Genomic DNA, 27,043 nt, shown 5'->3' on the forward strand with positions numbered 1-27,043 from the left:
GATAGAAGTTCCTGGAGTCCGTGAGACTGAGTGTGGGAACGCACTTGGTAAACTGTCAAGTCCGATGAAAGTGGAAGCTTCTGTTCCTATTCCTTTTTTAAAAAAATATATTTTTTTTATTGATTTCAGAGAGGAAGGGAGAGAGAGAGAGAAACATCAATGATGAGAAGCATTGATCGGCTGCCTCCTGCACGCCCCCTACTGGGGATCGAGCCTGCCACCCGGGCATGTGCCCTGACCGGGAATCGAACCAGTGACCTCCTGGTTCATGGGTTGATGCTCAACCCCTGAGCCACGCCGGCCGGACCGTTCCTATTTCTTGTCTCGGTTCTTCAGAAACTGCCTTGTCTAGAAAGTGTGCGTCCTTTGTCCTCGGCTCAGTCTCCATCTCCCCGGCCAGGTGGCTGAGGACGAGGTGAGCGACAACAGCGCCGAGTGCGTGGTGTGCCTGTCGGACGTGCGGGACACACTGATCCTGCCCTGCCGCCACCTCTGCCTGTGCAACACCTGCGCCGACACCCTGCGCTACCAGGCCAACAACTGCCCCATCTGCCGCCTGCGTAAGCCCCGCCGGCGCCCACCCCGTGGCCGCGGGAGCCGGGAGGGCGTTTCTGTCCGACGCCCGCACCCAGGCGGCCTGACGGCCCCTCTCCTTCTTCGCAGCCTTCCGGGCGCTGCTTCAGATCCGAGCCATGAGGAAAAAGCTGGGCCCCTTGTCCCCCACCAGCTTCAACCCCATCATCTCATCCCAGACGTCCGACTCGGAGGAGCACTCGGTGAGTTGGGCTCAGAGCCACGCCCCCGTGAAGCCCACAGGGAGGTCTCCTCGCTGCCTCTTCCCACCTGCGGCCCCTCGTGTACGTGGCTTTGCGGCGGGAGTGGGCAGTAAGCTGGGGGAGCCCATGTCCCCTGGAAACCAACCTGCAGTGTAAGGTTGGGAATTCGGTGTCCTGATGGTGGTGGCCATGGCTAGAGCCCTCCCCACTTTCCCCCTGTGGACCCCACTTCCTCCGGGACGCCCCCAAGCAGAAACAAGGGGGTGGTCGTCTTAGGTTGGGCTACAGTTTACTGTCTTTACCCGAGTCCTCGAAGGAGGTAACTGTTTTTCTTTTTCTTTTTCTTTTTCTTTAATATATTTTTATTGATTTCAGAGAGGAAGGGAGAGGGAGAGAGAGAGAAACATCAATGATGAGAGAGAATCATTGATCGGCTGCCTCCTGCACACCCCCTACTGGGGATCGAGTGCCCTGACCGGGAATCAAACCGTAACCTCCTGATTCATAGGTCAATGCTCAACCACTGAGCCACACCGACTGGGCGGTAACTGGTTTTCTTTATCCCATTTGGTGGGGTCGGGCTGGGAGCCGAGCATATGAAGGTATTCCCCTCCGTTTTGGGGTGCAAGGCGTAGTGTCGGGGTGAAGCCTCGGAGCAGATGCCGACTTTCTTTAGATTCCCACGCTAGATGTATGGTTCAATGAGTGGTACTGGGATAATTAGTTAGCTATTTGGGGAGGAAAAATCAGTGTAGCTTACTCCTTACCAGATAACAGGTTGCACATGGAGTAACCAGTGAACTATATTCCAAACAAAGCAAATGAAGCAGAACGTTAAAAGGCTGGAATGAGTCACCGGTGACTCGCTGGTGGACTTTGGACGGGAGAGGGCTCACTAAGCTTAAAGTGGAACAGAACGGACAAAGACTGCGCACATTTTACCACGTATCCAATTTACGTTTCAGCCCGCTGATGTGGCTCAGTGGTTGTGCGTCGACCCAGGCACCAAAAGGTCACCAGTTCAATTCCCGGCCAGGACTCATGCCCAGGTTGCGGGTTCAATCCCCAACAGGGGGTGTGCAGGAGGCAGCTGATCAGTGTTTCTCTCTCCTTCTCCCTTCCTCTTTCTCTAGAAAAAAAATCAATAAAGACAAAACAGAACATATGAGCTTTAAAAAGTTTTTTGAATTTCAGATGTATAAAACATGACCAAAATTGAAAGGCAAACAACCACCCATTTAAAGAAAAAAATGTCTTCACAACATTCACATCGGAGGAAAGCCCATGTCTCGGCCGTAGCTCCTGTGCATAAAACAGATAAAAATGTTCAAAAAGGATATCAAAACGTTCTCAGAAGAGGAAACAGCAGGTTAACAGGCATTGCTTTCAACGTCGGCCACATTAAAAGTCAACAATATGCAAATTAATGGGAGACACCATTCCTCACCTTCCAAATTGAATAAAACCTCTTTAAAGATACTCCACGCTGGCAGAATTAAGTAGGTTTTCTGTTCTGCTTTGAGGAGTGTAACTAGAAAGATCGTGGGGGAAAAAAATACAGCTGTATGTCAGGAGCCTTGAACAGGATTATACGCAGTGATCTCTGGTCTAAGAGTTTAATACCAAGAAAATCATCTGAGAAAAGATTCATGCACAAGGACATTCCTTAGGAATGTCCGACACAAGTAGCCAGCCCTGTGGGACCAGGACCTGGCGCTGTCGGGGAGAAGGGGGCGTGTGTGAAGGAGAACATCTGTGCAGGTGAAGACACAGGATCTAAAGGTGTTGCTCACAGATAGATTGTAGCTGTGGAAACCGTACAGAGGGGAAAATGGGAAGAAAATACACAGAATGCTAATAAAGTTATCACTGGGTGATTTATTGATGGTTCCCCCCTTCTACTTTTTTTTTTTTAATCCTGACCCGAGGATATGTTTATTGATTTGAGAGAGAGAGAAAGGGAGACAAACATCGATGTGAGAGAGAACATCCATTGGCCGCCTCCCGCAACACACCCCAACCGGGGATTGAACCTGCAGCCCGGGCATGTGCCCTGATGGGGAATCGAGCCGGGACCTCCAGGTTCATAGGTCGACACGACCGCTGAGCCACGCACGCGGTCTGGCTAATCCCCTCTCCAACCTGTGTGATTCCCCTAGTCCTCCGAGAACATTCCGCCGGGCTACGAAGTGGTGTCGCTTCTGGAGGCCCTCAACGGACCCCTCACCCCGTCCCCCGCCGTCCCGCCGCTCCACGTGCTGGGCGACGGCCACCTCTCAGGAATGCTGCCCGCCTACGGCAGCGACGGCCACCTGCCCCCCGTCCGGACGCTCTCCCCGCTCGACCGCCTGTCCGACTGCGGCGGCCAAGGACTCAAGCTCAAAAGGAGTCTCTCCAAGTGAGTAGCCGCCACGCGCCCGGGTTGGCCTGGGGTCCCCCACCTCCTCAGCGCCCTCCCGACCCGGGTGCCCGGGCAGGGTGGGCCCCCTGGGCCGTTCCCAGAGCTCATTTCCCCGAAGACCTGGCGCTGACCCCTGGGGGAGCTCACCCCGTCCCTTAGGAGAAGAAGGTGCGATGGCACGGGGGGCCTCAGGGGGGCCAGATAGACAAATCGAGTAGGCGTTCTGTTGGGGGGGGGAGGGATGGGGTCTAGGGCAGTGGTCGGCAAACCGCGACTCGCAAGCCACATGCGGCTCTTTGGCCCCTTGAGTGTGGCTCTTCCACAAAATACCACGGCCTGGGCGAGTCTATTTTGAAGAAGTGGCGTTAGAAGAAGTTTAAGTTTAAAAAATTTGGCTCTCAAAAGATATTTCAATCGTTGTGCTGTTGATATTTGGCTCTGTGGACTAATGAGTTTGCCGACCACTGGTCTAGGGCATCGTTTAGTCTGAAGACTACCAGTACAGCAACCTTGGGGTTTGTATCTTTTAGGCATTTAAACCCAACGAGGCCCAGACGGTAAGCTTTCTGCCGCAGCGTCAGGAAGGTAGCTTGTACACCAGGGGTGGGGACCTTTCTCCTGCCGAGGGCCATTTGGGTGTTTATAGCATCCTTCTCGGGCCACCTCTAATTCCTCTAATTGGGTTTATTGCACCCCCTCTCGGCAAGGCAGTGAGCTGGGAACGGGAGCATGCGGGGATGACAGCGGGGGTCCCACCCTCAGGAGCTGGAGGACTAGTGGGGACAGGGCATGTGCGAAATTAAAAGTCAGCCTGCTATATCTGGTCAGACACTTCATTGACTCACTGCTACTGCCTTGGCGGGGCCAGACCCAGTGATTCCGCAGGCCTTCGAGGGCACGGCCCGCGGGCCGGACGTTCCCCACCCCTGTTATAGATGAAACTGTGAAGACAGCAGAAATGGCAGTGGTTTTTCCCAAGTTCACACACAAGTGATGGAAGGAGCTGAAGAGAAAACTCAGATGTTCTGATGCCCGCAAGCGGTCTCAGTCCCTCCCGGCGCTCCGCCCACCTCCCCGCACCTTGGGATTTGGGGTGCTTCTCGAGGCCCGCCCCTTCCTGCGGGGTCTGGTGGGAACGTGCCGTTCTTCATGCGAGCAGCGGCTCAGCGGCTGTTCCCTCGGACAGGTCCATCTCCCAGAACTCCTCCGTGCTGCGCGAGGAGGAGGACGAGCATTCCTGCAGTGACTCGGAGACGCGCCTCTCCCCGCGGCCGGCCGCGCAGCAGCTGGGAGAGGTAGCCTGCACCGCCCTCCCCCCCTCTCCGTGGGTGTCGGACTGCAGTGCGTGTCGGATTCCCCATCAGGCCCACCTGCTGTCATTCATTCTTTAACTTTTATAAATATGTTCTTATTGATGTCAGAGAGGAAAGGAGAGGGGGAGGGAGATGGAAACATCAATGATGAGAGAATCATTGATATCGGCTGCCTCCTACACACCCTCCCACTGGGGACTGAGCCCACAACCCGGGCATGTGCCCTGACCAGGAATCGAACTGTGACCTCCTGGTTCATGGGTCAACACTCAACCACTGAGCCACACCAGCTGGGCCGCCAAACACCTTTTGAGCCCTCTCTGAGACAGCGGCAGAGGTTTCGTTCGATTCATTTATTCATGGGGCTGTTACTCACCTGTCTGTTCCGTCTGCCGAGGACAGCAGCGGTGAGGAGACCACCACATCCCCGCCTGGTGGTGCTTATGTTCTTGATGGTGGGGTGGGGGTGCCCCAAAAGGCAGTAAGTGAAAAACGTGTGTCAGGGGCTCTGTGTTCCCTGTGGCAGAGGAGGGAGGAAGGGGGTGTCGAGGCCAGAGGTGGGGTTCCTATCTTTACGGAGTGGTCCATGAACACAGACCGAGGCGGGCGTGAGAGCCAGCTGTGCAGGCATCCGGGGGAAGAGGGTGCGGGCACAGGACACGCGTGGAGGACGTGGGGTGGAGGGAAGAAGGTGGGGTTTCCTGCCTGTGCCCCCCTCACAGATCCTAGGGAACCAGGTTCATTGCACCCCCTCTCGGCAAGGCAGTGAGCTGGGACCGGGAGCATGCGGGGATGACAGCGGGGGTCCCGCCCTCAGGAGCTGGAGGACTAGTGGGGACAGGGCATGTGCAGTGTCTGGCACAGAGTCGTTGCTCAGTTAAGTGTTCTTTGAATGAATGAATGAATGAATGAATGAATGAATGAATGAATGAATTTAACAATAGGAAACAAGTGTGCCCAAGGCAGGGACCGTCGGTGCTGGGGCAGAGGTGGGAGAGACGGCAGGTGGAGAAAACCTGAGTGTGAGAGAGGCCGAGCATGGAGCTAGACGTGGGAATTCTTAGAAATGAAGAGAAAAGGGAGGGAAACGTTGGGGATGGGGGAGACGTCCAGGCTCTGAGCGGGTCAGTGGTTCGGGGAGAGGTTTGTTTCCCGAAGGCCCACCGGCTGGGGCTGTGAGGATGGATTAGGGGGAGACAGACTGAGCCTGGGTGGGAGGGAACCCCGGAGCTGGGATCAGAAAAGCACACTGGGCCCGGCTTTCGTGGCTCCGTGGTTGAGCATCTGTCTGTGAACCAAGAGGTCACCAGTTCCATTCCCGGTCAGGACACGTGCCCGGGTTGTGGGCTCGATCCCCAGTCGGGGGCGTGCAGGAGGCAGCCGATGAATGCTTCTCATCATGGATGTTTCTCTCTCTCTCTCCCTTCCTCTCTGACATCAATAAAAACATATTTTAAAAAAGAGAGATAGAGGAAGCACGCAGCCTGGAGAGAAGAGAATGGTCTGTGGAGCTAGAACCCCTAGGACTTGGCATCTGCGGGGGCGCTGGGGTCGCCGGCCCCGCTGGCTGACGGGTGGGGTGTCAGGGAAGGGTCTGCTCTGTGAGACGACTGAGCTGGAACTAACCCGACTTCCAAGTGGGGGTGCCCAGCGGGCGGGCGGCCTCTGCTGCTTTGCCCCTTCCCTTCGGAAGGAAAGCTGTTCCTAATCCCGGGAACCTGGGCGTCCCCGTGTCACAGCTGCCGGCTGACCTGTGTCACCTGAGCCCAGTCTTTGTGGGCCCGGCAGATGCTGTGCCGCCGGCAGGATGAGCTGACAGGTCTGCACCTCCCCTGGGAGCAGCATCCGGGCCAGGGCCCGAGGCAGTGGTGACACGGCCCTGCGTGTACCTGAGGTCGTGGCCGTGGGGACCCCGGCCCCTCCCAGTGTCCCCTCGCCCTTCCTCCTGCCCTCGCGCGTGTTTGACTTGCGCTCCCTCCGTTGCTGCCCAGGAATGTGGCGTCACTCCAGACAGCGAGAATCTCACCCTGTCGTCATCAGGAGCCATTGACCAGTCGTCTTGCACGGGGACGCCTCTCTCTTCCACGATTTCCTCCCCGGAAGGTACGCGAGGGAGCGGGGAGGGCGGCACGTGCCCCCCCCCAGCCCAGTCCTCAGCCCTGTTTCCTCCGGAGCAGACAGACCCTGGGCAGCGAGCTAACACCTAAGCTGGTGACCAGCAGGCCGCACTGGAGCGGGGAGGGACTGGCTCTCCCCGGGGCGAGCGGGGCAACAAGCACTGTCTCACCCCCCGTCCTGCAAGCCCCTGGTCCCGAGTGAGTTCTGAGCTCTAAATGCGAGGGAGCAGAGCCCTGGAAAACCTCCAATCCCGCCCGGCCGTGTTGCTCAGTGGTGAGCGTGGGCCTAGGAACCAGGAGGTCACGGCTCCCTTCCCCTCAGGGCACAGACCCCGTTTGTGGGCTCAGCCCCAGTGGGGGGCGTGCAGGAGGCAGCCGGTCAAAGATTCTCTCTCATCATTGATGTTTCTATCTCTCCCTCTCCCTCTCCCTTCCTCTCTGAAACCAATCAAAACATATTTTAAAAAAAGAAAACCTTCGATCTAAAACCCCTTCGGTGAGGGGGAGGCCAGGCCACTGTGGCCTCGCTGCACGGGGCAGGGACAGGGCTCAGACCCTCGCTCAGCTCGAACCCGTGCTGACCCCCGTCTCCTCCTTCACCTCTGTCTCCACAGACCCCGCCAGCAGCAGCCTGGCCCAGTCGGTCATGTCCATGGTGTCCTCCCAGAGCCGGCACTCCCAGCTCAGCACCGACACCGTCTCCTCCATGTCCGGCTCCTACATCGCCCCCGGCACGGGCACGGGCACGGAGGACGAGGGGGAGGCGCTCCCCTCCCCGCTGGCCGCCAGCAGGGCCGCTTCCGAGGAAGGAGAGGTAAGCGCCGGGCACGGGGCGTCCTTGCCTCTCCGGTGACACGCAAGGTGCGCCCGCGCCCGGGACATCTGGGAGCCCCCACGTGCTGGGAAGGGAGCCATGGAAATGGGGGACTAGAACCCGGGGCTCCCCCTCAGGCCTGACTCTGCTTGGCACCACTTTTTTTTTTTTTTAATCTTCACCCGAGGATATTTTTCCATTGATTTTTAGAGAGAGTGGGAGAGAGGGAAAGACAGAGAGAAACATCCATGTGAGAGAAACACATCGATTGGTTGCCTCCTGCACACGCTCCGACCAGGGCCGGGCTGGGGAGGAGCCTGCAACCGAAATACGTGCCCTTGACCGGAATCGAACCCGGGACCCTTTGGGCCGCAGGACGACGCTCTATCCACTGAGCCACACCGGCTGGGGCTGCTTGGCACCCATTCTGTCCCGAGGACGTGGTTGGGGTTTGCTGGGAGGCGGGTGAGCGGGGTGTCCCTGGAGCCGGCGTGTCGGCACCTCCATTCCTGTGACTCTTGCAGGCGATGCCGGCGGCGTCTCCAGACAGCAACTTCGTGGGCCTCGCTGAAGAGCAGGACGCAGAGGTAACCCCCACAGCGAGCGTGGCGCCCCTCCCGGCCAGAGGTCAGAGGTCAGAGGGCCCTGGTGCTGGCTGGGGAAGCAGACGGGAGGGGCGCTGTTCCGGAACAGTCCTTCCCAGGTGGCGTTCGGGTCAGGCGAGCTGAGGAGGGACAGCAGCCGCACCAGGGGGCGGGGTGTCCAGTTAGCAGAGGGCGCTGCTCTCGGGTTACGGCTCGGAGTGGGCTTTGAGCGCCTTTTGTCCTCAGTCACTTGGTGGCTATTACACCGGTGGCTGGGGTGCAGCCCGGGGGCCGTAAAGGCCTGGGTGGCCTGGCTTCTGCCTGCCCCCCACCCTCTGTACCCCCCAGACGGGGAGACAGGGTGACAATTCATTGTGAGACGTGCCTTGACCAAGGTGTGCTGAACCGCCCAGCTCACGGGAGGGCTCAGGAACGGTCCCCTTTTCCTCTAGAACCTCTTCTGGAGCCACATGTCCTAGAGGGGTGTCTGATAGGGTTTGTGGTTGGAAGGGCTAGTTTCCTGGGACATCCGACTCCACCTTAGAAAGCAGTACAGCTCACCCAGGGCCCAGGCTACTGTCGACGTGTCCAGCTGCATCCGAAACACGCCCCAGCCCAGTCCCTCCCCACGCCTCTGCCCGGCCTCTGCCCGGCCTCCCAGGCACCTCCAACTCCCCCGCCGCTGACGCCGGCCCAGGAGTTAAACACCATAAGGGCTGCAGCCCATGCGTGTGCGGTTGGCCCTGACACAGCGCGGTTCGGGCCGCATTGTCCCGGAACTGGCTGTCTGTCCAGCCTGCAGTGGGAGCTGTGCGCGGAGGCCGGCCGAGGTGGCGTGCAGATCTCCGGCCGCGCGGGGGGGGGGGGGGGGGGGGGGGTCGGCGCCCCGCCCCGCCCTGTTCCAGGTCCACGTGCTCCGTCACTGCTGCCGCCTTAGGCGCCTTCTTTCTGTTGTAGGGAAACGAGGTCATGGAGGAAGACGACGCGTCCCCCACACAGGAAGACGGTAACCGACCTGGTCTCTCTCCCTCTCCTCTGCTCTTCCCCGGGTGTTCCTTCACGGGCGCAGAGGGGGCCCTGGCGTGAGCGGGGCGGGGAGGGGCACTCCTCAGCCGTGTGCCGGGGGAAGGTCACCTCCTGATGGGATGGGGTGTCCGAGGACCGCAGTGCCCGCCCGGCTCGCGGAGCCAAGGCCGTCGGGATGGGGGTGCGGCAGAGGACGGTTCCCCCTTTACGTCGAACACATCCCGACGCTTCGGGCAGCTCCCTCGGCCTGCCTTCCTGCTCCGGCTCCCGGCCGGGCCCCCCGAGCTGTCTCCTTGCTTGGGAGGAAGGACGCGGGCTGCGGGTTGGGTGTTGCTGGAGCAAAGAAGGGGCTGACGTTACCGGGACAGGGAATCCCAGGAGCCCGCGGCGCGGGGCAGGGCGGGGCGGGGGTGGGGGGGTTCCGTAGCTGCCAGAGTGGTTTTCTCAGGCCTCAGGACCCCCTCAGGTGGAGTGGTGTGGTTTCTAGGGCGCACCAGAGGAGGGGTGACCTGCAGAGCCAGGGCGTGGGGAGCGGGGGAGGGGCTGGGTCAGGCTGGGGATGGAATTCAGTTCCCCCTCTGCTCTGAGGCGCCTCCGCGGAGGGACACCCCCAAAGCAGACCCGGCCCGGCGGGCGGGGTGCAGGTGCCGCCCTCATCGCTTCTGCTTCAGCGCTGGCCGTTGCTTGGGGAGTTCAGGGGTGCGCATGCGGGCTTGGCCACTCTGCCTGGCCAAGTCGCCCTGAAGGAGGGGATGGCCGCTAAGGCGGTGCCTCCGCCACCCTCTGCACGCCGGCCCGAGACGGGGTGGGCGCCTCCTCGACGAGGCCGTGTCCTCGGTGCTCACGGCTCCCTTTGGGACCGTCCCCAGCCCCCCGGCAAGCTCAGGCCACAGGTGCTTCCCCCCGACGTTGCGTAGCCCCCATGGTGGGTCTGTGTGTCGTCCTCTCCCTCACCGGTTTGGCTCAGTGGATGGAGTGTCGGCCTGCGGACTGAAGGGTCCCGGGTTCGATTCCGGTCAGGGGCATGTGCCTTGGTTGCGGGCACATCCCCAGTGGGAGGGTGTGCAGGAGGCAGCTGATCGATGTTTCTCTCTCATCGATGTTTCTAACTCTCTATCCCTCTCCCTTCCTCTCTGTAAAAAATCAATACAATATTTTTTTTTAAAAAAAAAAAGAAATAAAATAGAAAGAGGGAGCTTGAAAAAAATAACAGCTAAAACTCTACCCACCCCTCTCACACGTCTGTAGGTTTCTGGCCAGTCCCTTTGAAACGTCCTCAAAATAACAAGTTTCCTAAGTCCCGTAAGAAAATGGGTCATAACTTGGTGAATGTGGTGATTCTGACTTGATGTGCAAACTTGGGGAACCTGCGAGACCTTCGATTGTTCTAGTATTTAGCATCTGCAGAGCCCTGTGGTCACAGGCACACCCAACAGCACCCACAGACACAGCAGCACCCACAGACACAGCAGCACCCACAGACACAACAGCACCCACAGACACAGCAGCACCCACAGACACAGCAGCACCCACAGACACAACAGCACCCACAGACACAGCAGCACCCACAGACACAACAGCACCCACAGACACAACAGCACCCACAAACACAGGCAGGCGTAGGGCAGCTCCGCCGGTGGGTCCCCAGCTCCTCCCGCCCCTGGCAGAGCCCCCCACCCCCCAGGCTCCGGCTCCTGCGGAACAATGGCTGGAAAGGGGCCAGTTGGGGAAAGGGGCAGGCTAGGTCGAGACCAGGAACACGCCCACACAGTGTGGTTTCTTTATTGTCCACTCTTGACCCACTCAATTACTGTCTTTTTTTTTTTTTTTTCTTTAAACACATGATTTGGTTGGTTTGTCTCCATCCTTAAGATGTGTATGTTCAGGACAGCAGAGCAGAGCTGCATCCAGCCCGCCCGTCTAACTGCGTTCACTCCCTTACAGGCCAGAGGACGTGCGCATTTCTAGGCATGGAGTGTGACAATAACAATGACTTTGACATCGCAAGCGTGAAAGCACTGGACAATAAGCTGTGCTCTGAGGTCTGCTTACCCGGTGAGTGGCAGTCTGCTGAACGTGAACTTGGTGGGAGTCGCTCCCCTGCTCACACCCCTGCGCTCACCCCGGGGCGCCCACCTCCTGCCCTGCGGCTCCCGCAGGAGCCTGGGCTGTGCTGAGATGCTGGAAGCTGCTGCCGAAAGGAAGTGTGTGCCCCGAGGGAGAATGTCAGGCCGGGAGGAGGGAGCAGCTCTCCCTCTCCTCCCCATCTTTCCCGTCTGCCCGACGGGCCCTCCATCGCGATCTCACAGATCCCATGGCGGGCGGCCTGGCCCTGTGTCCCTGACAGGCAGTGTGAGGCAGACACCACTGTCTACCTTGGCTCCTCGGCAGGAAGGCGAAAGCCAACATGTTCTAGACGAGCGAGTGGCTCCATGACCGTGAGCTTTGGGGTACCAGTCGCCTTGGACTTAGCTCTGGATCCCAAAGGAGAGGTCAGGGCTGAGGGTGACGGTGCCCCTGGAGCCCTAAGCTTACATTTCATCGGGGCTGTCAGGGTGCCCCTCCCCCTCCTCAGCCCGCCAACCGGAGCCCAGGCCGATTTCCTGCAGAGGAGCCGCGTTAGCCGGTGGGCGCTGACCTCTCACCCGCTGTGCTCACGTGGGGCTCCCCGAGCGGCTTCTGCAAAGCCAGGTCCTGCCCACGCGGACTCGGTCAAACTCGCCCTCGGGGTTTTACAGCAGACACTGTCCCTCACACGTGTGGTCCGTCATCGCTCGCCGCCCCCTGAAATGGAGACATTTCAACCTCAGAGCAGCCCCCTGGCACCGTGGTCCAGTGCTTTACGCGTTCCGCGACGTGGCCACGGCTTTGGAGCCACGAGCCGCCTGTGGTTGCCACGCTCCATCGGCCTGGGATGGAGCACGCTCCGGCCGCGCAGGCCGCGCAGGGAGCCGGGCCTCGGAGCCGCGCCCGCCGCCTTTCCGGGCTCCTGGGTCATCCTCTGTGGAGCGCTGGCCCAGTCCGGTCTGGACGTCACTTCCTGCCTCCCATCTCGCTCTGTGTGTCCGTTTGTTTCCGCGTCTTTTCCGATCCATTGGCGTCCATAGGCTTTGTGTGAAAGCTCGTGTCCGCCTGTGCCGACACTGTGCCCCCCGGCCGCGCGCTTGCTGGGCCTCCGCGCATCCCAGAGCCTCCTGCTTCGGTTCCATCCCTAACCGGCCAGGGCCCGTGTTCCGTAGGCGAGGATTTTCCCAAGAAAAGAAAACTGTTTGGGAGGATATATCCGTTCCTGTTCCAGAAAAAGGGGGAGCTTCTGAGCAAGCGTCATGGGGAGGGTTGGTTCCGGCCGCAGATGGCATCTCTGCCCTCGCTCCGCCCTGTGTCTGCTCGCTGGGCTGGGCGTGAGAGAATCTAGGTCCTGCCTCCCTTGAGGGGTTCCCCCTGCCCCCGCCCCCACTTGCTGGCAGAGGGAGCTGCCGGGAGTTGTGTGAGTGCATTCCCTCTGCTTGCTCCTCTTCCTCACACCCTGCAGCCAGCCCGCGGGCTGATGTTCAGTCCGCTCTCCCTCTCCGGGGTGGGGAGGGGAGGGAGACAAGGAAGGAAGGAAGGAAGGAAGGAAGGAAGGAAGGAAGGAAGGAAGGAAGGAAGGAAGGAAGGAAGGAAATGAGAGGGAGGGGGAAGGAAGGGAGGAAGGGAGGAAGGAAGAGAGGAAAAGGAAGGAAGGAAGGAAGGAAGGGGAAGGAAGGAAGGAAGGAAGGAAGGAAGGAAGGAAGGAAGGAAGGAAGGAAGGAAGGAAGGAAGGACCCCTGGGGTTCCTTGTGGGGATCTGAGATTAAAGCGGGGTCACGGCTGAGGCCAGACACACGAACCAAACCGAACGCTGTGGTGTCTGTCGGGCGGGGGGTCCGGTGTGAGCGCTTCGGGTGTCTGTCCATTGCCCCTCGCCAGAGGCCCCGGGCTCTTAGGAAGAGGGACAGCCGAGCTGCTCACGCGGCCAAACGGGCTCTGGTTCGGCCGGGAGCACAGTGCTGGGGAACTCTCTGGAAGCGTCCGCTGGTTGGTGACGGGCGTGCCGCTTTGGTAGGCCCCCTGGGCCGGGGCCTCTTCTCCCTCCGCCTTAGGGTCCAACTCCTGTCCTGCGATGGAGATCCCGAGGTTCGCCCCGCCGGCCGGCCCGGCTCCTCGGGCCTGTGGGCTCCGACGGTCTCGGCCTTTGGTCTCCGTGTCCCTCTCCAAGCGGAGGGCGCTCCCCTCGAGGAGGGCCCCTGAGAAGCGGAGCTGGGGGCACCCCGTTCTCCCTGTCCCCATCACCCTCCCGCTCACGGGTGCTCTGCCGGGAGGCCCGGCCGGTGGCGAGGACCACACAGATCCCCTAAGAAGCCTCTGGGGTTCTCGGGCCTGGAGACCCAGGGGCGGAGGGGTGTCCCCATGTTGTTGGGAGGGCGGCTAAGCGGACGGGGCAGGGTGAGCAGGTGGGAATTCCAAGTCCAGCCGAGGAGCGGTGGGTCCGGGGAATCGGATGGACTGGCACACGGTGGCAGGGGTCGGGGACCTGCGGTCGTCCTGTGAGAGCCGCTGGGAGGTTAATGACGGGAAAGAGCGAAGATGACGGGTTTAGTCGTGGGAACACGGTACAGTTTTAAAGGGCCGCACCGGGCGGACGTGGCGTCGCTGACGGAACGCAGAATGCCTGTGGAGGCGAGGGGGTGACCCAGACTGGGAGGCTCCTGGGGAAGGCGGCCCGGGGTAGGGACCGAGGAAACATCCAATTCCCTCCCCGCCCCCGTCCCAGGGGTGCCCTGAACGTGCTCCCCAAATCTGCCTTGACTCCCCCAAACGGGAATTGAAGGGAAGTGCCTTTTTAAACCTCCAAGCCGAGCCCCGTTTCCTGGCTGGAGTCCTCCCCAGCATCCGGGCTCCTGTCTGTGGCCGGGCTCGCACCCTGGCCCGGGTGAGCAAGGCAGCAGCGGGTGTCGCTGAAGGGCGGCAGCGCCCCCTGTAGGGAAAGGGCACCCCAGGGAGAGCGGATGCCAGCCTGCGTCTGGAGGCTGCCCCCTAAGGCAGAAGGCAGCTGTGTCGGCCGGGGAGGGTTCTAGAACGGCCGTGTCTGCAGGGAGGGCTCGGTGAGCCCAGAGCAGGAGCGGCCCGCGGGCTCGGGCGCGGCGCTGTTTGTTCTGTGCATGCGTGTGTGTCTTCGCTCCTGTTCACCATCTGCTTCTGGTCTTTCCTACGAACAGCGCAGCTCCGGAGTCCTGCCCCATAGACTGAGGACTAGGTATGAGACCACCGCCCGTGTACCGCACACAGCCCCTGCTCCCGCGGCTCCCGCGTAACGGGCGGCCTCGCCTTCCCTTCCTGTCCTGCCGCCTCACAAGGAAGGAGCTGCTGACCCCCTCCCCGACCCCGGTACCCCAGGGACCAGCGGCCCCCCAGTTCCGGCTGGGAGTGAGACACCTGAGGGTTTCCTTTCTACTCACCCCTCTTCCCCGGGGCCCACCTCCCCAACCATCAGAGCCCTAAGCGGATTATCGCCCGGCGCGTTTCTTAGAAATAAGGGGTTGCTGCTGCTTAACCCAGAGCTGCTGCCGCCAGAGGGTTTCGTGTGGGTGGCTGGGCTAGCCTGCAGCCGGCCGGCCCCACACATTTGTGAGTGTCCCCCCTCCAACATGGACACAGCAGCCTCAGGCCTGCAGAGTTGGGGGGCCCTTCTCAGGAGGTGGTCCAGGCACAGCGTGAGAAGTGGGGTGGCCGTGCAGGCTGCAGGGGAGCCCTCCGACCCCCTGGGCCTGGTCCGGCAGGGGCCTGTGGGGGCGGGTGGGGGATCCGCTGCTCGGAGTCCGGAGTTAAGTCTTCCTCCTGCGCTGCGGGCAGCCTGGCCCCACCTGTCCACGGAGCGTCTCCCTGCGCGGGAAGGAGCCGGGCCGTGGGCGGGGAGGGCGGGCGAGGGGAGAGGCGGAGAGGTGAGCGTGGCCTGGACAGGGCCTGGGGCACTGGCCGCTGTGCACCTGCGAGTGGGTGCCCCGCTGGGCGCTCTCCCCTGTGGCCTCACCCAGTCCGCCAGCTTCCTGCGAGGCGGGAAGTGCCCTGCCCGCTCATGCAGGCGGGAGGGCAGGAGCCGGGGCTGGAGCCCAGACATCCCGACAGCAGGTTAGGCAGCCGGGGAAGTGAACGGAGGGGCGGTGGTGGGTGGGATGCAGAGAGCGAAGGAAGGAGAAGAGCCACAGGGGACTGCGGGGAGGGTGAGGAGCTTAGGGGTGACGTCCGTGGGACCCCCAGTTTCTCGGCCTGTGCCTCCTGCGGTGGATGGCACCAGGGGGTAGCAAGCCTCGGCGGCTGCTCAGATCAAAAGATGAAGAGCGGCAGGTGTGGGGACGGGGTGCTGAAGCCATGGCACTGCCCCCCCATGTCCCCTGGCACCCTGCTGGGCAGCCAGTCACTTCCTGCCCCGCCCTGCCCCCCCCCCCACAGCAAACACTTCTTCCCGCGGAGGAGAGGCTCAGCTGGGCCGTTTCTTTCTCATCCACCATAGCACGTAGGCCAACTTCAAAACGAGGCACAAAAGTGGGTCCGAGGGCAAGTCCACCGAACAGGAAACAGCCCGCATGTCCCTCTGTCACGGGGCACAGAGGCCCCGTGGGGCAGGGGCGCCCACTTCTCCGTGCCCTCTCCCGCGCCGTGGCCCGCACGCGCAGTTTCGGGTGACACGCATCCCGCCAGCCTCCGTGCCGAGCCCCCGGGCTGCGCTGCTGGAGACCCAGGGACCTGGCCGAGGTCGGGCCCTGTGACCTTCCTCTCCCTCCTCAGGCACCTGGCAGGCCGATGACAACGCGCTCAGTCGTCGGCACCCTCGGCGTCGGCGCCGGTCGTCCAGCAGCCTGGAGGATGCCGAGAGCGGGCGCTGCGTGTGGGGCCCTCTGGCCGTCTGAGAGCCCGCCCCAGGCCAGAGCCCCCTCCGGTCCCCGCCTCCCATCCTGGACTCACTGGACCGTGGCCTCCTGGGCATCCTCAGTGGGAGACCCACGTGGGAGCCGGGCGTGGAGGCCAGCCTGCTCCTTCTCCCAGCCCCCAGCCTTCCATCACCAGGACCCGCCCCTCTCCGAAGGGGCTGGGCGCCTCCTGCCTCCTCAGAGACCCTCTGGAACGTTCCCACTGGATCTTGATCTTCAGGGAGCCACGGCCCCCTGGCTGGCGCCTCCAGCATCTCTCTTCTCAGCGGCGGGTAGACCAGAAGACTCGGAGTCTTAGCGGCTGCGTTTCCTGGCGTCAGGGATGGCAACACCAGTTTGAAACCTCCAGTTTGGGGTGGGTTTGGGGGAGACGTGTGAGAAGGCAAAGCCACGTTGCACTGTATGCGGAGTTTCCGTCCAAGACAAGAGAAACGGTGCCAGCCCACCAGGCGGTCGGTTGGAAAGACAGTTCTTGCTTTCAGCAGGCGAGCTAGTCTACGCCTCGTGTGACTGTCTTGTTTAGAGAGGAGGCCTTGGACCTGAGACATACACACCTACACACACACACACACACCGTTACGTGACCGACCTCGGGAGGGTCTTAGATCAGGTGCGTCCGGGAAGGCCTGGGACTCCACCCTAAGGTGACGTTTCACAACACATTCTGACCCCCTCTCTCAGGTGCGGGGAGCTACGTCATCGCTCTGGCCCTGTCCGGTGGTCTTCTTACCCCCGTTTCCCCGTCTCCACCCCTGTTTGTTCATAGTTGAAGAAACAGGATGAGGGGGGGTGGACCAGGGACCCTCCAGCTGGTACCCAGGACTCCCCCAGAAAGCGGTGGAGAGCGCTGAGTGGGGCCGGCAGTGGGCTGGGCGCTGGTGGCTCCCCCCCCCATGTTTTCCTCCCCCGCCTTCCCGTCCTCCTGCGCCTGAGAGGCCAAGGGGAGCCTGCCTTCCACAGGCTCATTGGAGACAAGAGTGTTCCAGTCACGTGCCCCCCCCCCCCCACCCCCAGCCCCAAAGCGTGCGAGAGCAAGGCGGCCCGGACCGGGAGCGGCTGGGTGCGCTCCTCTCAGCGCCGGCTCTGCTCTCCTCGGAGCTCTTGGACAGACGCTTTGTCTGTTGGCCTTTGGGAAAGGTGGGCGAGCACGGGGTTGGGGGGCAGAGTTGGAAACAGCCATGTGTGATGCTGGGATGTGGAGCCCAGGCTACGCCCGTCCGATGGCTTGTCTGAGTATTTGGAACTGTCACCCGGAGGAGCTTCTCGGGGCCCTTGCCAAGCCTCCAAGGGAGCCCCGTGCCCAGGGCTCCTCGCTCGGCACCCTCTCGGCGGCACGGCCGGTTGAGCAGGCCCTCCCACCGCCCAGTGGCTGTGGCTCAGTTCTGCCTGGTCAGCGGGGAGCCTGCTGTTCTGACAGGTGTGATGCGAGCCACGCCGCCGGAATGGAAGCTTCTGGATGGAGTTCCCAGGCCCGCCCTCTGGAATCCTGCCGTGGACTCCCCTGGTTCGGGCCCCACTCCGTGCCCTCCTCTTCCCCCACATTCTTCCAGCCCAGCCCCTTTCCTACTTGAGATCTGAGCAATAACCCCACTCCCCGAGTTCCTCCAAGTTTGAGCCCCAGAAACGCCAGGGAAGGGGGGCTTCGCTCAGCCGAGGGTAGAGGCACGCAGACCCACCCGCTCTCCCGGCAGGTAGCCTTCGCGGGGTGGTGTTACCGGAGATGAAGGAGCTGCAAGTCAACAGCAGCCCCCGTGGCAGGAACCCTAGGAGGAAGCCATCTCTCCCCTCCCCCCCCCCCCCCCGTCCCCCTCTCTGGGGGGTCTGTGTCCTCTCCTGGGGGAGGGGCTCAGAAAGGTTCTACGCCTTGGTTCCCTAACCAAGACCTCTGGGCTATAGAACGGCCCTTCAGTCCTTGTTTTTCAGTCACTTCCTGTCCTCTGCCCACCCCACCCCCCTCATTCTCATTCAGATGTTGGCAAGCGGAAATGTCCCACCCAGAGGCTGGTCCTCAGTCAGCCTGAGGGGACGAGGCCGCTGCCCACCCATCGCCTGGACACAGTCGTGCTGGCGGCCGCTGACCCCGAGAGAATGGATGGGCAGAGAGTAGCTGGGGGCCGGCCGCTCCCCCCTGCCACCCGCGGGTCCGAGCTTCCCCCGCCTCCAGGTGGTGTGATCCAGGCCTCCTCGCAGAGCCCTTTTCCATCCCACCAGAGTCCACGCCCACGCCGGGCACCTCTTGGGCCCAGGCCCACACATGAAGCCATCTCACCTGGAGAGAGCTAGTGTCCTGTCCGCCTGACCTTGGCACGCTCGCCGCCCACTCTGCTCCAGGCGCTGCACAGCTGCTGTGTGCAGGGTGTGTGTGTACGGTCGTGCCATCTGGGCGCCCCTCATCCCTGGAGCTACGCTCATGGGTACACGACTGTGGGGGCACCAGGACGCGGTGTTTATGGACTGCTGCATGATTCTTAAAACGGAATAAAACTGTTGACGAGGAAGGAGAGCGCTGCCGTTGGTTATTGATGAGAGTTCCTGTCTGACTTTCTTACCCCCCCCCCCCCCCCCGTTTGCCACTTACTCGGGAGAATGTGGAAGTGAGGCGAGGGCGAGGGCAAGGGGCAGGGGAGGCCATGCCCCTCAGAGGGAGTGGATGTGCCATCCCCTGGGTACTGGCTTCGCCCCGCAGCCCTCCGGCTCCTGAGGCCTGAGCAAGGAGCCCTCAGCCCCACCCTTGCCCTTAAACCTGAGAACTTCCAACACTGCAGCTCCTCCATAATTGAAGAGCAGGGAAGCTGGTGACCGGAGGGGGGGAGGGGAGGGCCGCAGTCCCTGTCCCTTAAAGGGTGGTGGCATTGTTGGGTTAAGTGACCGGCTAGGAGAATTTGGGGAGTCCGTGGCTTCTCTGAGTTGAGCCCGCTGGGTCTGCTTCCTCAGCTATCTGGGAAGGAGGGAGGACTTCCGCAGAAGCCTCTGGAATGCCAGGGGTGGGGAGGCAGCCGCTAACCGGGGAAACGGGAGGGATTACCCTACCCGCCTTGGTGCGTCTGAGGTCCGTGCGGTTCAAGGCTGCGGACCTGGGCGGCAGGTGGCATCGGAGAGTCAGGCCTGCCCGCAGGCACCAGAGCCGACACTCGGGATCGGGAGAGAGGGACAGGCCGCAGAACGTGAGCAAGTGCCACTCGCAGCCCGGAGCAGAGGACATGGAACCCCCAGCACGCGGTTCCCGAGTCTGAGCCCGCTCTGGGCCTGGCCCCGCGCCCCGGGCTGCGTCCCAGGAGCCGTTTTCGCCTCGGAGCAGCCGGGACAGGAGGGGGCAGGGCGGGAGTACGGTTCCTGGGGTGAACGGCTCCCCTGGGTGCCCGAGTCGGCAGGAGCGCGGAGCCGCGCGCTTCTCCGAAACCTGCGCGCGCCCCTCCGGCGGGAATGCGGGGCGCGGGCCGCGGGCGGGTAGGGGGCTGGGTGGCGCGGGAGAGGGAGGCAAAAGGAGGGAGTTCCAGGAGAGTTACCGCCAGAGAGAGTGGCAAGAGCCCGCGGTCACCTTGGAGACGTGCTGGCCAATGGCAGCAGCGAAAGCTGTTTATGGGGGCGGGGCGTCGCCATGGCAGCAGGAGAAGCCTTTGGAGCGGCTACTTAATGCGAGTCCCGGGCCGCGGGCGCTCAGAGAGGCGCCTTCAGGCTGGGGGGGCGACGAGGGGTGCTGGCGGGGCCCTCAAGCTGAGGGCTGAGAGCCGCGGAGGTGGTGGTAACTTCTTCCAGAACCTTCCTTTAGCCCGGGCTGCGCTCTGAGCCAGGTAAGGGACGGAGAGGTCTGCGGGCCGCGGAAGGTGGGCGGCAGCGCGCTCTCGCATGCGTCCCGAAGCAAGTGGTGGGCCTGGATACTGACATCTGTGGAGTTTGGGGTACCTTACTTTCCGCCCCCATAATTATGTTTCCTGTTCCCTTCCTTCGCCCGATCTTCCACCCGAATAATCCCTTTTCAAAGATCAGACGACCTTCCCGGCCCCCGCCCTGTCGCACTGCCTCGCGGGCTCCCTCGCCCCTTTTCCCCGTGTCGCGGGGTGGGAGTGTCTGAGTTTCCGCTCTTGGGGGTAATGGGGTAGACTGGAATGCTCCTACCTTCCCCCTTTATTTGGCTAATAAAGTCTCCTCTTCAACCTCGAAGAGGAAATGAAGAGCGAGGCGGGCCCTGCGGGGGTCGGTCCTGTTCCCCAGACCTCCGCCCCAAAAGACCCTCGCAGCTGCGGGACGATTTTAGAGGCATTGCCCCGCCCCCGCCCCTCGGGGCGGGGAAAGAGGGCTCAGCTCCCGCTGTGGTCCCCGCAGGCCCCACGTTCGTATTCGGAGGAGGCGACCCCCAGGTCGGGGGATGGAAGCGCGCGTCCGGGAGGCTGTGTAACTGGAGCCGCGGGAGCGAGCGGGCCGGAGAGCGCGGCGGGCCACCGGGGCTCAGCCGTGGATGCTGACCGCCCCTTCGGAGAGTCCCCGCAGACATGGCCGAGAGCTGGCTGCGCCTCTCGGGCGCAGGGGCGGCGGAGGAGGCGGGGCCGGAGGGCGGCCTGGAGGAGCCCGACGCCCTGGATGACAGCCTGACCAGCCTGCAGTGGCTGCAGGAGTTCTCCATTCTCAACGCCAAGGCGCCCACCCTGCCCCCGGGGGGCACCGACCCCCACGGCTACCACCAGGTGCCGGGCTCGGCAGCGCCGGGGTCCCCCCTGGCGGCGGACCCCGCCTGCCTGGGGCAGCCGCACACGCCGGGCAAGCCCACGTCCTCGTGCACGTCGGGCAGCTCGCCCTCGGGGCTGCAGGCCCCGCCCCCCGACGACGTGGACTACACCACCAACCCGAGCGTGAAGCCGCCCTACTCCTACGCCACGCTCATCTGCATGGCCATGCAGGCCAGCAAGGCCACCAAGATCACCCTGTCGGCCATCTACAAGTGGATCACAGACAACTTTTGCTACTTCCGCCATGCTGATCCCACCTGGCAGGTAGCGGGGGTGTGGGTTGCGGCCGCTCCTTCCCAGCCTCCTGCCTTGCCCCCTCCTCCTCCATTCTTGCAGGGACTCACTTCACCCAGATCCAGGTCAAGCAGGCAGGGCCCCGCGGGAGGGAGGCCCTGGGGGGAGGCCCCTGAGGGAGCCCCGCGCTTGGAAATGCCTCTCATTTGGCTTAAGAGAGGGAGGAGGGAGGATGTTCAGAGGGCCTTAGGGGTGAGGATGCTGAGTTCAAAGGGCAAACACTTGTCACTCATCCAAGAGGCTCAGCCCAAAGACCAGGGCCAGACGTGGCCATGGACAGGCACAGCCCCCTGGGGGAAGGTGGTGATGGACTAGGGACACATGTGTGTCCCAAGTCCCAGAATTCCTAGGCACTGCCCGGCCCAGGGCCGGTGTTCCAGGGCCTGACTCGGAAGTGGGAGCTGGAGCGTCGGCCCAAGCGCTGCCTCCTGCCTGGCTGCAGTTGGCTGGGGGGCAGGGGGTCGAGTGCTGTGGGGTGTGAAGGCAGCTGCGTCTCAGAGCCTGGGCATGGGGCCTTCCTACAGCTGCTGGCCCAGCCCCCACTCCAGCCGCTCCCCAGTTTCCTGTCTCCACTCCTCCCCCTCTTCTCACTCAGGCTCCCCGGGGAGACAATTACCTGAGCCCGGTGCTTCCCACAGGGGCTCTGCCTCCAGCTCGGGCTCCAGGCTCCGAGTCTCCGAACCCCGAGAACCGGGCGCAGAGCAGCCCAGGGTCAGGCCGCCGTGTAAACACCCCCGCCTTGCCACGGGGCACTACCCACCTGTCCGCCCTGCTGGCCAGGCCCCCGACCCCCGTCCCCATCCTGCGCGATAGGACGGTGCTCTGAGGCGGGGCAGGCATTGCCCTGAGAGTCTCAGGATCAGGGCCTGGTTGGGGACAGCGGCCCCGAGGACACCCACACTCCTCCCTGGGGCACCCGCCGCAGCAGCCGGCCGCACGTCACAGTCCCGGCTGCTCTTCACGTGCTTGGGCCCTGGCTGGGGCGATGCCCTCGCAGCCTTGGCGAGAAGGCAGAGACCCCCGCTGCCCCCCACGCCCGCGAAGCCCCGACTGCGGGAAGTGGGCCCAGGAACGAGACTATGCTCTTTGCTGGGTAATAATCAACTGAGGCCAAACAGCTTCGGTGGGAGGAGGGGCGTGGGGGGCAAGGCCCAGGCCACCTCACCCCTACACACACTCCTGCGCAGGCACGCACGCGTGAGGACACACACACACACACACACACACACACGCACCCTCACACCGCAGGTCACCCAGTGCCGCCCACCCCAACCTTCTCACTCCACAAACAGAGAGGGCCAGCCAGGCCAGGCGGAGGGAGAGCGCTGTCCAGGCCCTGGGGGAGCAGAGGCGTTTGGCCAGAGGCTGCAAGTGGTGGGGTGACGGGGGGGGGGGGGGGCAGGACAGGGTGGCACTGAAACCACCCTGTGGCTCGGGGCTCGGATGACTGAGCAGGCGGATATCCCGGCAACAGGGAATAAAGCCCCCGACTGCACTCCTGGCTCCGGGGCCGGTGGCTGGTGTCCCAGAGCCCTCCTCCCCCTCCCCCACCGAGGGAAGAGGGTAGGAGACGGGCCGGAGCACACGCAGCCCCTGACCGGCCTCCCCACTCAGCATCTCCTCCCGCTCTGTCCTTGCCCAGAATTCCATCCGCCACAACCTGTCCCTGAACAAGTGCTTCATCAAAGTGCCCCGGGAGAAGGACGAGCCGGGCAAGGGTGGCTTCTGGCGCATCGACCCCCAGTACGCCGAGCGCCTGCTGAGCGGGGCCTTCAAGAAGCGGCGGCTGACCCCGGTGCACATCCACCCCGCCTTCGCCCGCCAGGCCGAGCCGAAGCCCAGCCCCGCGCCGTGGGCCGGGCCGCTGGCCGTCAACACCGAGGCCCAGCAGCTGCTGCGGGAGTTCGAGGAGGCCACCGGGGAGGGGGGCTGGGGCGCGGGCGAGGGCAGGCTCGGGCACAAGCGCAAACAGCCGCTGCCCAAGCGGGTGGCCAAGGTCCCCCGGCCCCCCAGCACCCTGCTGCTGACCCAGGAGGAGCAGGGCGAGCTGGAGCCCCTCAAAGGCAACTTTGACTGGGAGGCGGTGTTCGACGCGGGCGCCCTGGGGGGGGAGCTGGGCGCGCTGGAGGCCCTGGAGCTGAGCCCCCCGCTGAGCCCCGCCTCGCACGGGGACGTGGACCTCACTGTCCACGGCCACCACATCGACTGCCCCGCGACGTGGGGGCCCGCGGGGGAGCAGGCTGCCGACAGCCTGGACTTCGACGAGACCTTCCTGGCCACGTCCTTCCTGCAGCACCCCTGGGACGAGAGCGGCCGCGGCTGCCTGCCCCCGGAGCCCCTCTTCGAGGCCGGGGACGCCACCCTCGCTGCCGACCTGCAAGACTGGGCCAGTGTGGGCGCTTTCTTGTAAGAGGCCGGGCCCCGCCCCCACCTGCGGACAGCATCCGAGTCAGGGCCCAGACTGCCCCCCAACACAGGCCCATGGAACCCTACTGCCCAGACAGGGGCTGGGCCACGTCTCCCGAGCTGGCGCCACGGGGCCACACATCCCCCAGCCTGGGCTGCCCTCGGACTCCAGCCCCGGAGGCTGAGAACTGGGGCTCAGGACCGGTGAATCGCTGCCTCCCCGCCCGGGCCCCACACACAGTGTTTCATTGCCCCTCGCCTGCCCTGCCCCAGGGACCAGCTAAACAGCCCTGCGCTGTGAGCGCTGTGGCCTGAGGGGCCCTGGCCGGGCTGGGGAGCCAGAGGACAGGGCCCACCCAGGGCACCTCGACTTCAAAAGGTTCTCCTTCCTCTATTTCCCTCCAACCCCCCCTGCCCAGGTCTCTATCCAGAGAAAATTCCCAGGTACTGCAAATGCTAATTAGGTGACTGCAGATTAACCCCCTGGAGGCCTCTCCAGGCAAAGACTCCCCGGGGCTGGGCGGGCAGTGGATGGGGCGGAGCCGGGAGGGGACAGAGAGAGGAGAGAGGTGAGGTCCGGTGCCCACAAGGCAGGGAGACTTCCTAAGGCCTCCTGGCCCATCTCCACGGGGGGGCAGGGGCGAGGTTGGAAATCCCTCATTTTTGAGCCCGACTGGAGGCTGACAGTAGTGAGGAGTTGGGGTTCTGGGGAGTTGGGGGCAGGGGTAGCCAAGCTGCAGGGGGGAGGGGAAGACAGACTAACGTAGTGAGTGTAACCTATAGCTGAGGTTTAACCGGGAGGGATGCCCAGCTCGCTAGAACCGCCGGGACCAGGAAGGGGTGGGGGTCGCCCGGGCCCCCGCCTGCACTCGTGGGGGGAGTGTCTCGCCCCCCCCCCCGGCCGAGCGCCCCAGGCTGCATCCCGAATCCATCCTCCTGCCCCACGGGGCAATTTAACCTTTTTCATGGAAAGTTATTTACAATAAATTGTTTTTTGAAAATAAATTTTTAAAAAATCTGCAAATGGACCTGCTTGCAACTTTCTTTGAAAAACGGCGAGGGCACAGTTTGGAGTGGGTTTCTCATCGGTGCTGCAGGGGAGGGGCTGGGAGGGAGTTGGGGGGCGGTCACTGAAGGCCTGAGACATGCCCCCTGATGACTGTCCCAGGGAGAAAGGGGAGAGGCAGCCCGAGGGCTCCCCTGCAGCCCGGGCCTCAGTGCCCCCATCTGCACAATGGGGCTAACCACACCCACAGCCCCAGGGGTGTGAGAAAAAGGAGGCACAGCCCCCTCCCTGGCCCTGGGGACTCACAAAGGCCGTGCCTGCCCAGGGCTCCGCTGAGCGTCCCCACTGTGAGGGCCTGCCTGGGCTTGCCTGCCTGAATGTGCCCTCCCTGGCCTGGGCCAGTCTCCAGCACCTCCCTCCCTCGGTCCCCTCCTGGAGGGGACAGGGTGTGAGGTCAGAGGGCCCCGTCCCAGGGCCTGCCCGCACGCCCAGCCTGGGGGGTGTGCACCAGCGCGTGCTCCCCTCCCAGGCCCAGTGCAGGCTGGAGCAGGAGGAGGCCGCGGGGGAGGGGCGAGGGGGGGAGTCTGTGTGCCCAGACCCTCCCCCCTCTCTCACACTGGCAGGTCTGCTCTGTGAGGAACCCAGCCTACCAGGGTTCTGATGGGGAAACTGAGGCACAGAAAATGTGTGTTCGCGTGACACACTGTGGCATCTCTCAATCCCCTCCCCCCAGCTTTGTCTGGAACCCACCTCTCCACTCAGCCCCACAAGAACACCCTGGGGGTGCACAGCTCCTCCCCCAGCGCACACACACACACACACACCCTGGCACAAATGGGCATCTCCCGCACAGCCCTGCCCAGCCTCCACGGACCCCTTTCTCACCCAAGCCCTTTCTTTCCCTTCCCTGGGGCTTGGCTCCAGGCCAGCCCTGCATTCCCCTTGCTAACTTGCTGCTTTCACTTGCTAATTATTCCCAATATTTCAGAGGCGCACACTGCAGGACCAGTGGGGTTGGGGCCTTGCTGAGCACAGAAGCCAGCCCACCCCCTTCCCACAGCAGACCGAGGCCGCCTCACTCTGCGACTCCCTTCACCCCACCACCCCACCCACCAGCCCAACTCTCTACTGGCCCCCAGCAGTGGGGAAATAGTGTGTGTGTGTGGGGGGGGGGCCTATGGCCTTCTCCACTGGACCCCAAGATCAGCCTCCAGCCCTGGCCAAAGGAGTTACATCTCTGATTGACAGGTGGGCGTGCCACCCTCTCCCCCACCTCACCCTCTGCCTCCGCTGTGCTGCGGGGAGAGGGGCAAGGACTGGCAGGCAGAGCTGCCCACAGCGGTGAGGAAAGGCAGGAGGGGTGTGCAGAGGTGGGGCTCAGCCTGGCTGTGGGGGGGACGACCAGGAGCTCCTGAAAATTCCTGTGCTGGGCCCAGGCATCGACATTGACGAAGGGTCCCCAGACGCGACCAAAGCCGAGCGGGGGCTGGTGCACTGGGCTCCCCACTCTCTGAGCAGGCAGCATCTGAAGAGGGAAAATGGGAGCCCATCCCTCCTGCGTATCCCTGCCCGATGGCTTTTGTTTTTATTTTTTATTTGTTTAGATGTTGTATTGATTTCAGAGAGGAAGGGAGAGGGAGAGAGAGATAGAAGCATCAATAATGAGAGAGAATCATTGATCGGCTGCCTCCTGCACGCCCTACGCTGGGCCCCACACCGGGAACTGAGCCGGCAACCCAGGCATGTGCCCTTGACCGGCATTCAAACTGTGACCTCCTGGTTCATAGGTCGATGTTCAACCGCTGAGCCACGCAGGCCGGGCCTGCCCTGGTGGCTTTTTAAAAAGCTGTTCCTTTACCTCATAGTTACTGATGGATTCGACGTGACCCCGATCAAAATGCACTCTGCTGCATGTGACAGTAAGCTGCAGACACAATGCCCATTAGCACCAACTACTGAAGTGTATACGTCCTTAGAACAAGGACGTTCCTGCACAGCCCTCGTGTCACCGTCACCATCAGGACATGGACATTGACCTGGCAATCCCATCTCACCACCGACCCATTCAAAGTTTGCAGATGGCCCCGCTGATGCTCCTCCCCGGCCCAGCACCCCAGTCCAGGGTCATGAGGGGTCCTATCTCTCTCTCTCTCTCTCTCTCTCTCTCTCTCTTTTCTTCTTATCTCTCTCTAAAAATATATATATATATATATATATATATATCCCTAGCTGGTTTGGCTCAGTGGATAGAGCATTGGGCTGCAGACTGAAGGGTCCCAGGTTCAATTCCGGTCAAGGGCACATGCCAGGGTTTCGGGCTCGATCCCCAGTGGGGGGCAAGCAGGAGGCAGCCGATCAATGTTTCTCTCTCATCATTGATGTTTCTCTCTCTATTTCTCCCTTCCTCTCTGAAATCAATAAAAAAATATTTTATATATATGTGTGTGTGTGTGTGTGTGTGTGTGTGTGTATATATATATATATATATATATATATATATATATATATATATATGTTTTTATTGATTTTAGAGAGAGGGGAAGGGATAAGGATAGAGAGATAGAAACATCCATGAGAGAGAAACATCGATCAGCTCCTGCACGCTCCCTACTGGGGATCGAGCCACGACCCTGGC

The 27,043-nt window shown here is 62.4% G+C and overlaps 2 protein-coding genes across 8 annotated transcripts in view; both read left to right on the forward strand.

Annotated features, from left to right (window-relative positions):
• The window catches only part of RNF157 (ring finger protein 157), a 62,400-nt gene extending 45,431 nt beyond the window's left edge, over positions 1-16,969 (forward strand). For 2 of the 7 annotated variants that reach the window (XM_079797960.1, XM_079797962.1), the window contains exons 10-20: positions 401-560; positions 664-776; positions 2,936-3,174; positions 3,708-3,734; positions 4,364-4,472; positions 6,482-6,593; positions 7,222-7,421; positions 7,946-8,008; positions 8,963-9,011; positions 10,976-11,086; positions 15,836-16,969. In XM_079797960.1, the coding sequence (XP_079654086.1) occupies positions 401-560; positions 664-776; positions 2,936-3,174; positions 3,708-3,734; positions 4,364-4,472; positions 6,482-6,593; positions 7,222-7,421; positions 7,946-8,008; positions 8,963-9,011; positions 10,976-11,086; positions 15,836-15,957 (1,305 nt within the window). In that variant the 3' untranslated portion in view covers positions 15,958-16,969. Of the gene's footprint in view, positions 1-400; positions 561-663; positions 777-2,935; positions 3,175-3,707; positions 3,735-4,363; positions 4,473-6,481; positions 6,594-7,221; positions 7,422-7,945; positions 8,009-8,962; positions 9,012-10,975; positions 11,087-14,268; positions 14,308-15,835 lie in introns of those variants that run through there. The other 5 variants (XM_079797961.1, XM_079797963.1, XM_079797964.1 and 2 more) reach the window with 4 other exon arrangements.
• Positions 16,970-19,672: 2,703 nt separating this feature from the next.
• Positions 19,673-23,796, forward strand: FOXJ1 (forkhead box J1). The gene is made up of 3 exons (XM_079797092.1): positions 19,673-19,769; positions 20,302-20,966; positions 22,639-23,796. Exons 2-3 carry the CDS (start codon positions 20,469-20,471, stop codon positions 23,404-23,406), a joined length of 1,266 nt encoding a protein of 421 aa, XP_079653218.1. The 5' UTR covers positions 19,673-19,769; positions 20,302-20,468; the 3' UTR covers positions 23,407-23,796.
• Positions 23,797-27,043: the final 3,247 nt, after the last annotated feature.

This window comes from Cnephaeus nilssonii (assembly GCF_951640355.1).
Source record: "Cnephaeus nilssonii genome assembly, chromosome: 19".
In the NCBI taxonomy this organism is placed as follows: Eukaryota; Metazoa; Chordata; class Mammalia; order Chiroptera; family Vespertilionidae; genus Cnephaeus; species Cnephaeus nilssonii.

Excerpts from the sequence above, each read along its gene's own strand:
- FOXJ1 (XM_079797092.1), top strand. The coding sequence starts at position 20,469 with ATGGCCGAGAGCTGGCTGCGCCTCTCGGGCGCAGGGGCGGCGGAGGAG. Across the intron at positions 20,967-22,638 it reads ATGCTGATCCCACCTGGCAG|AATTCCATCCGCCACAACCT; the intron begins GTAGCGGGGGTG and ends GTCCTTGCCCAG.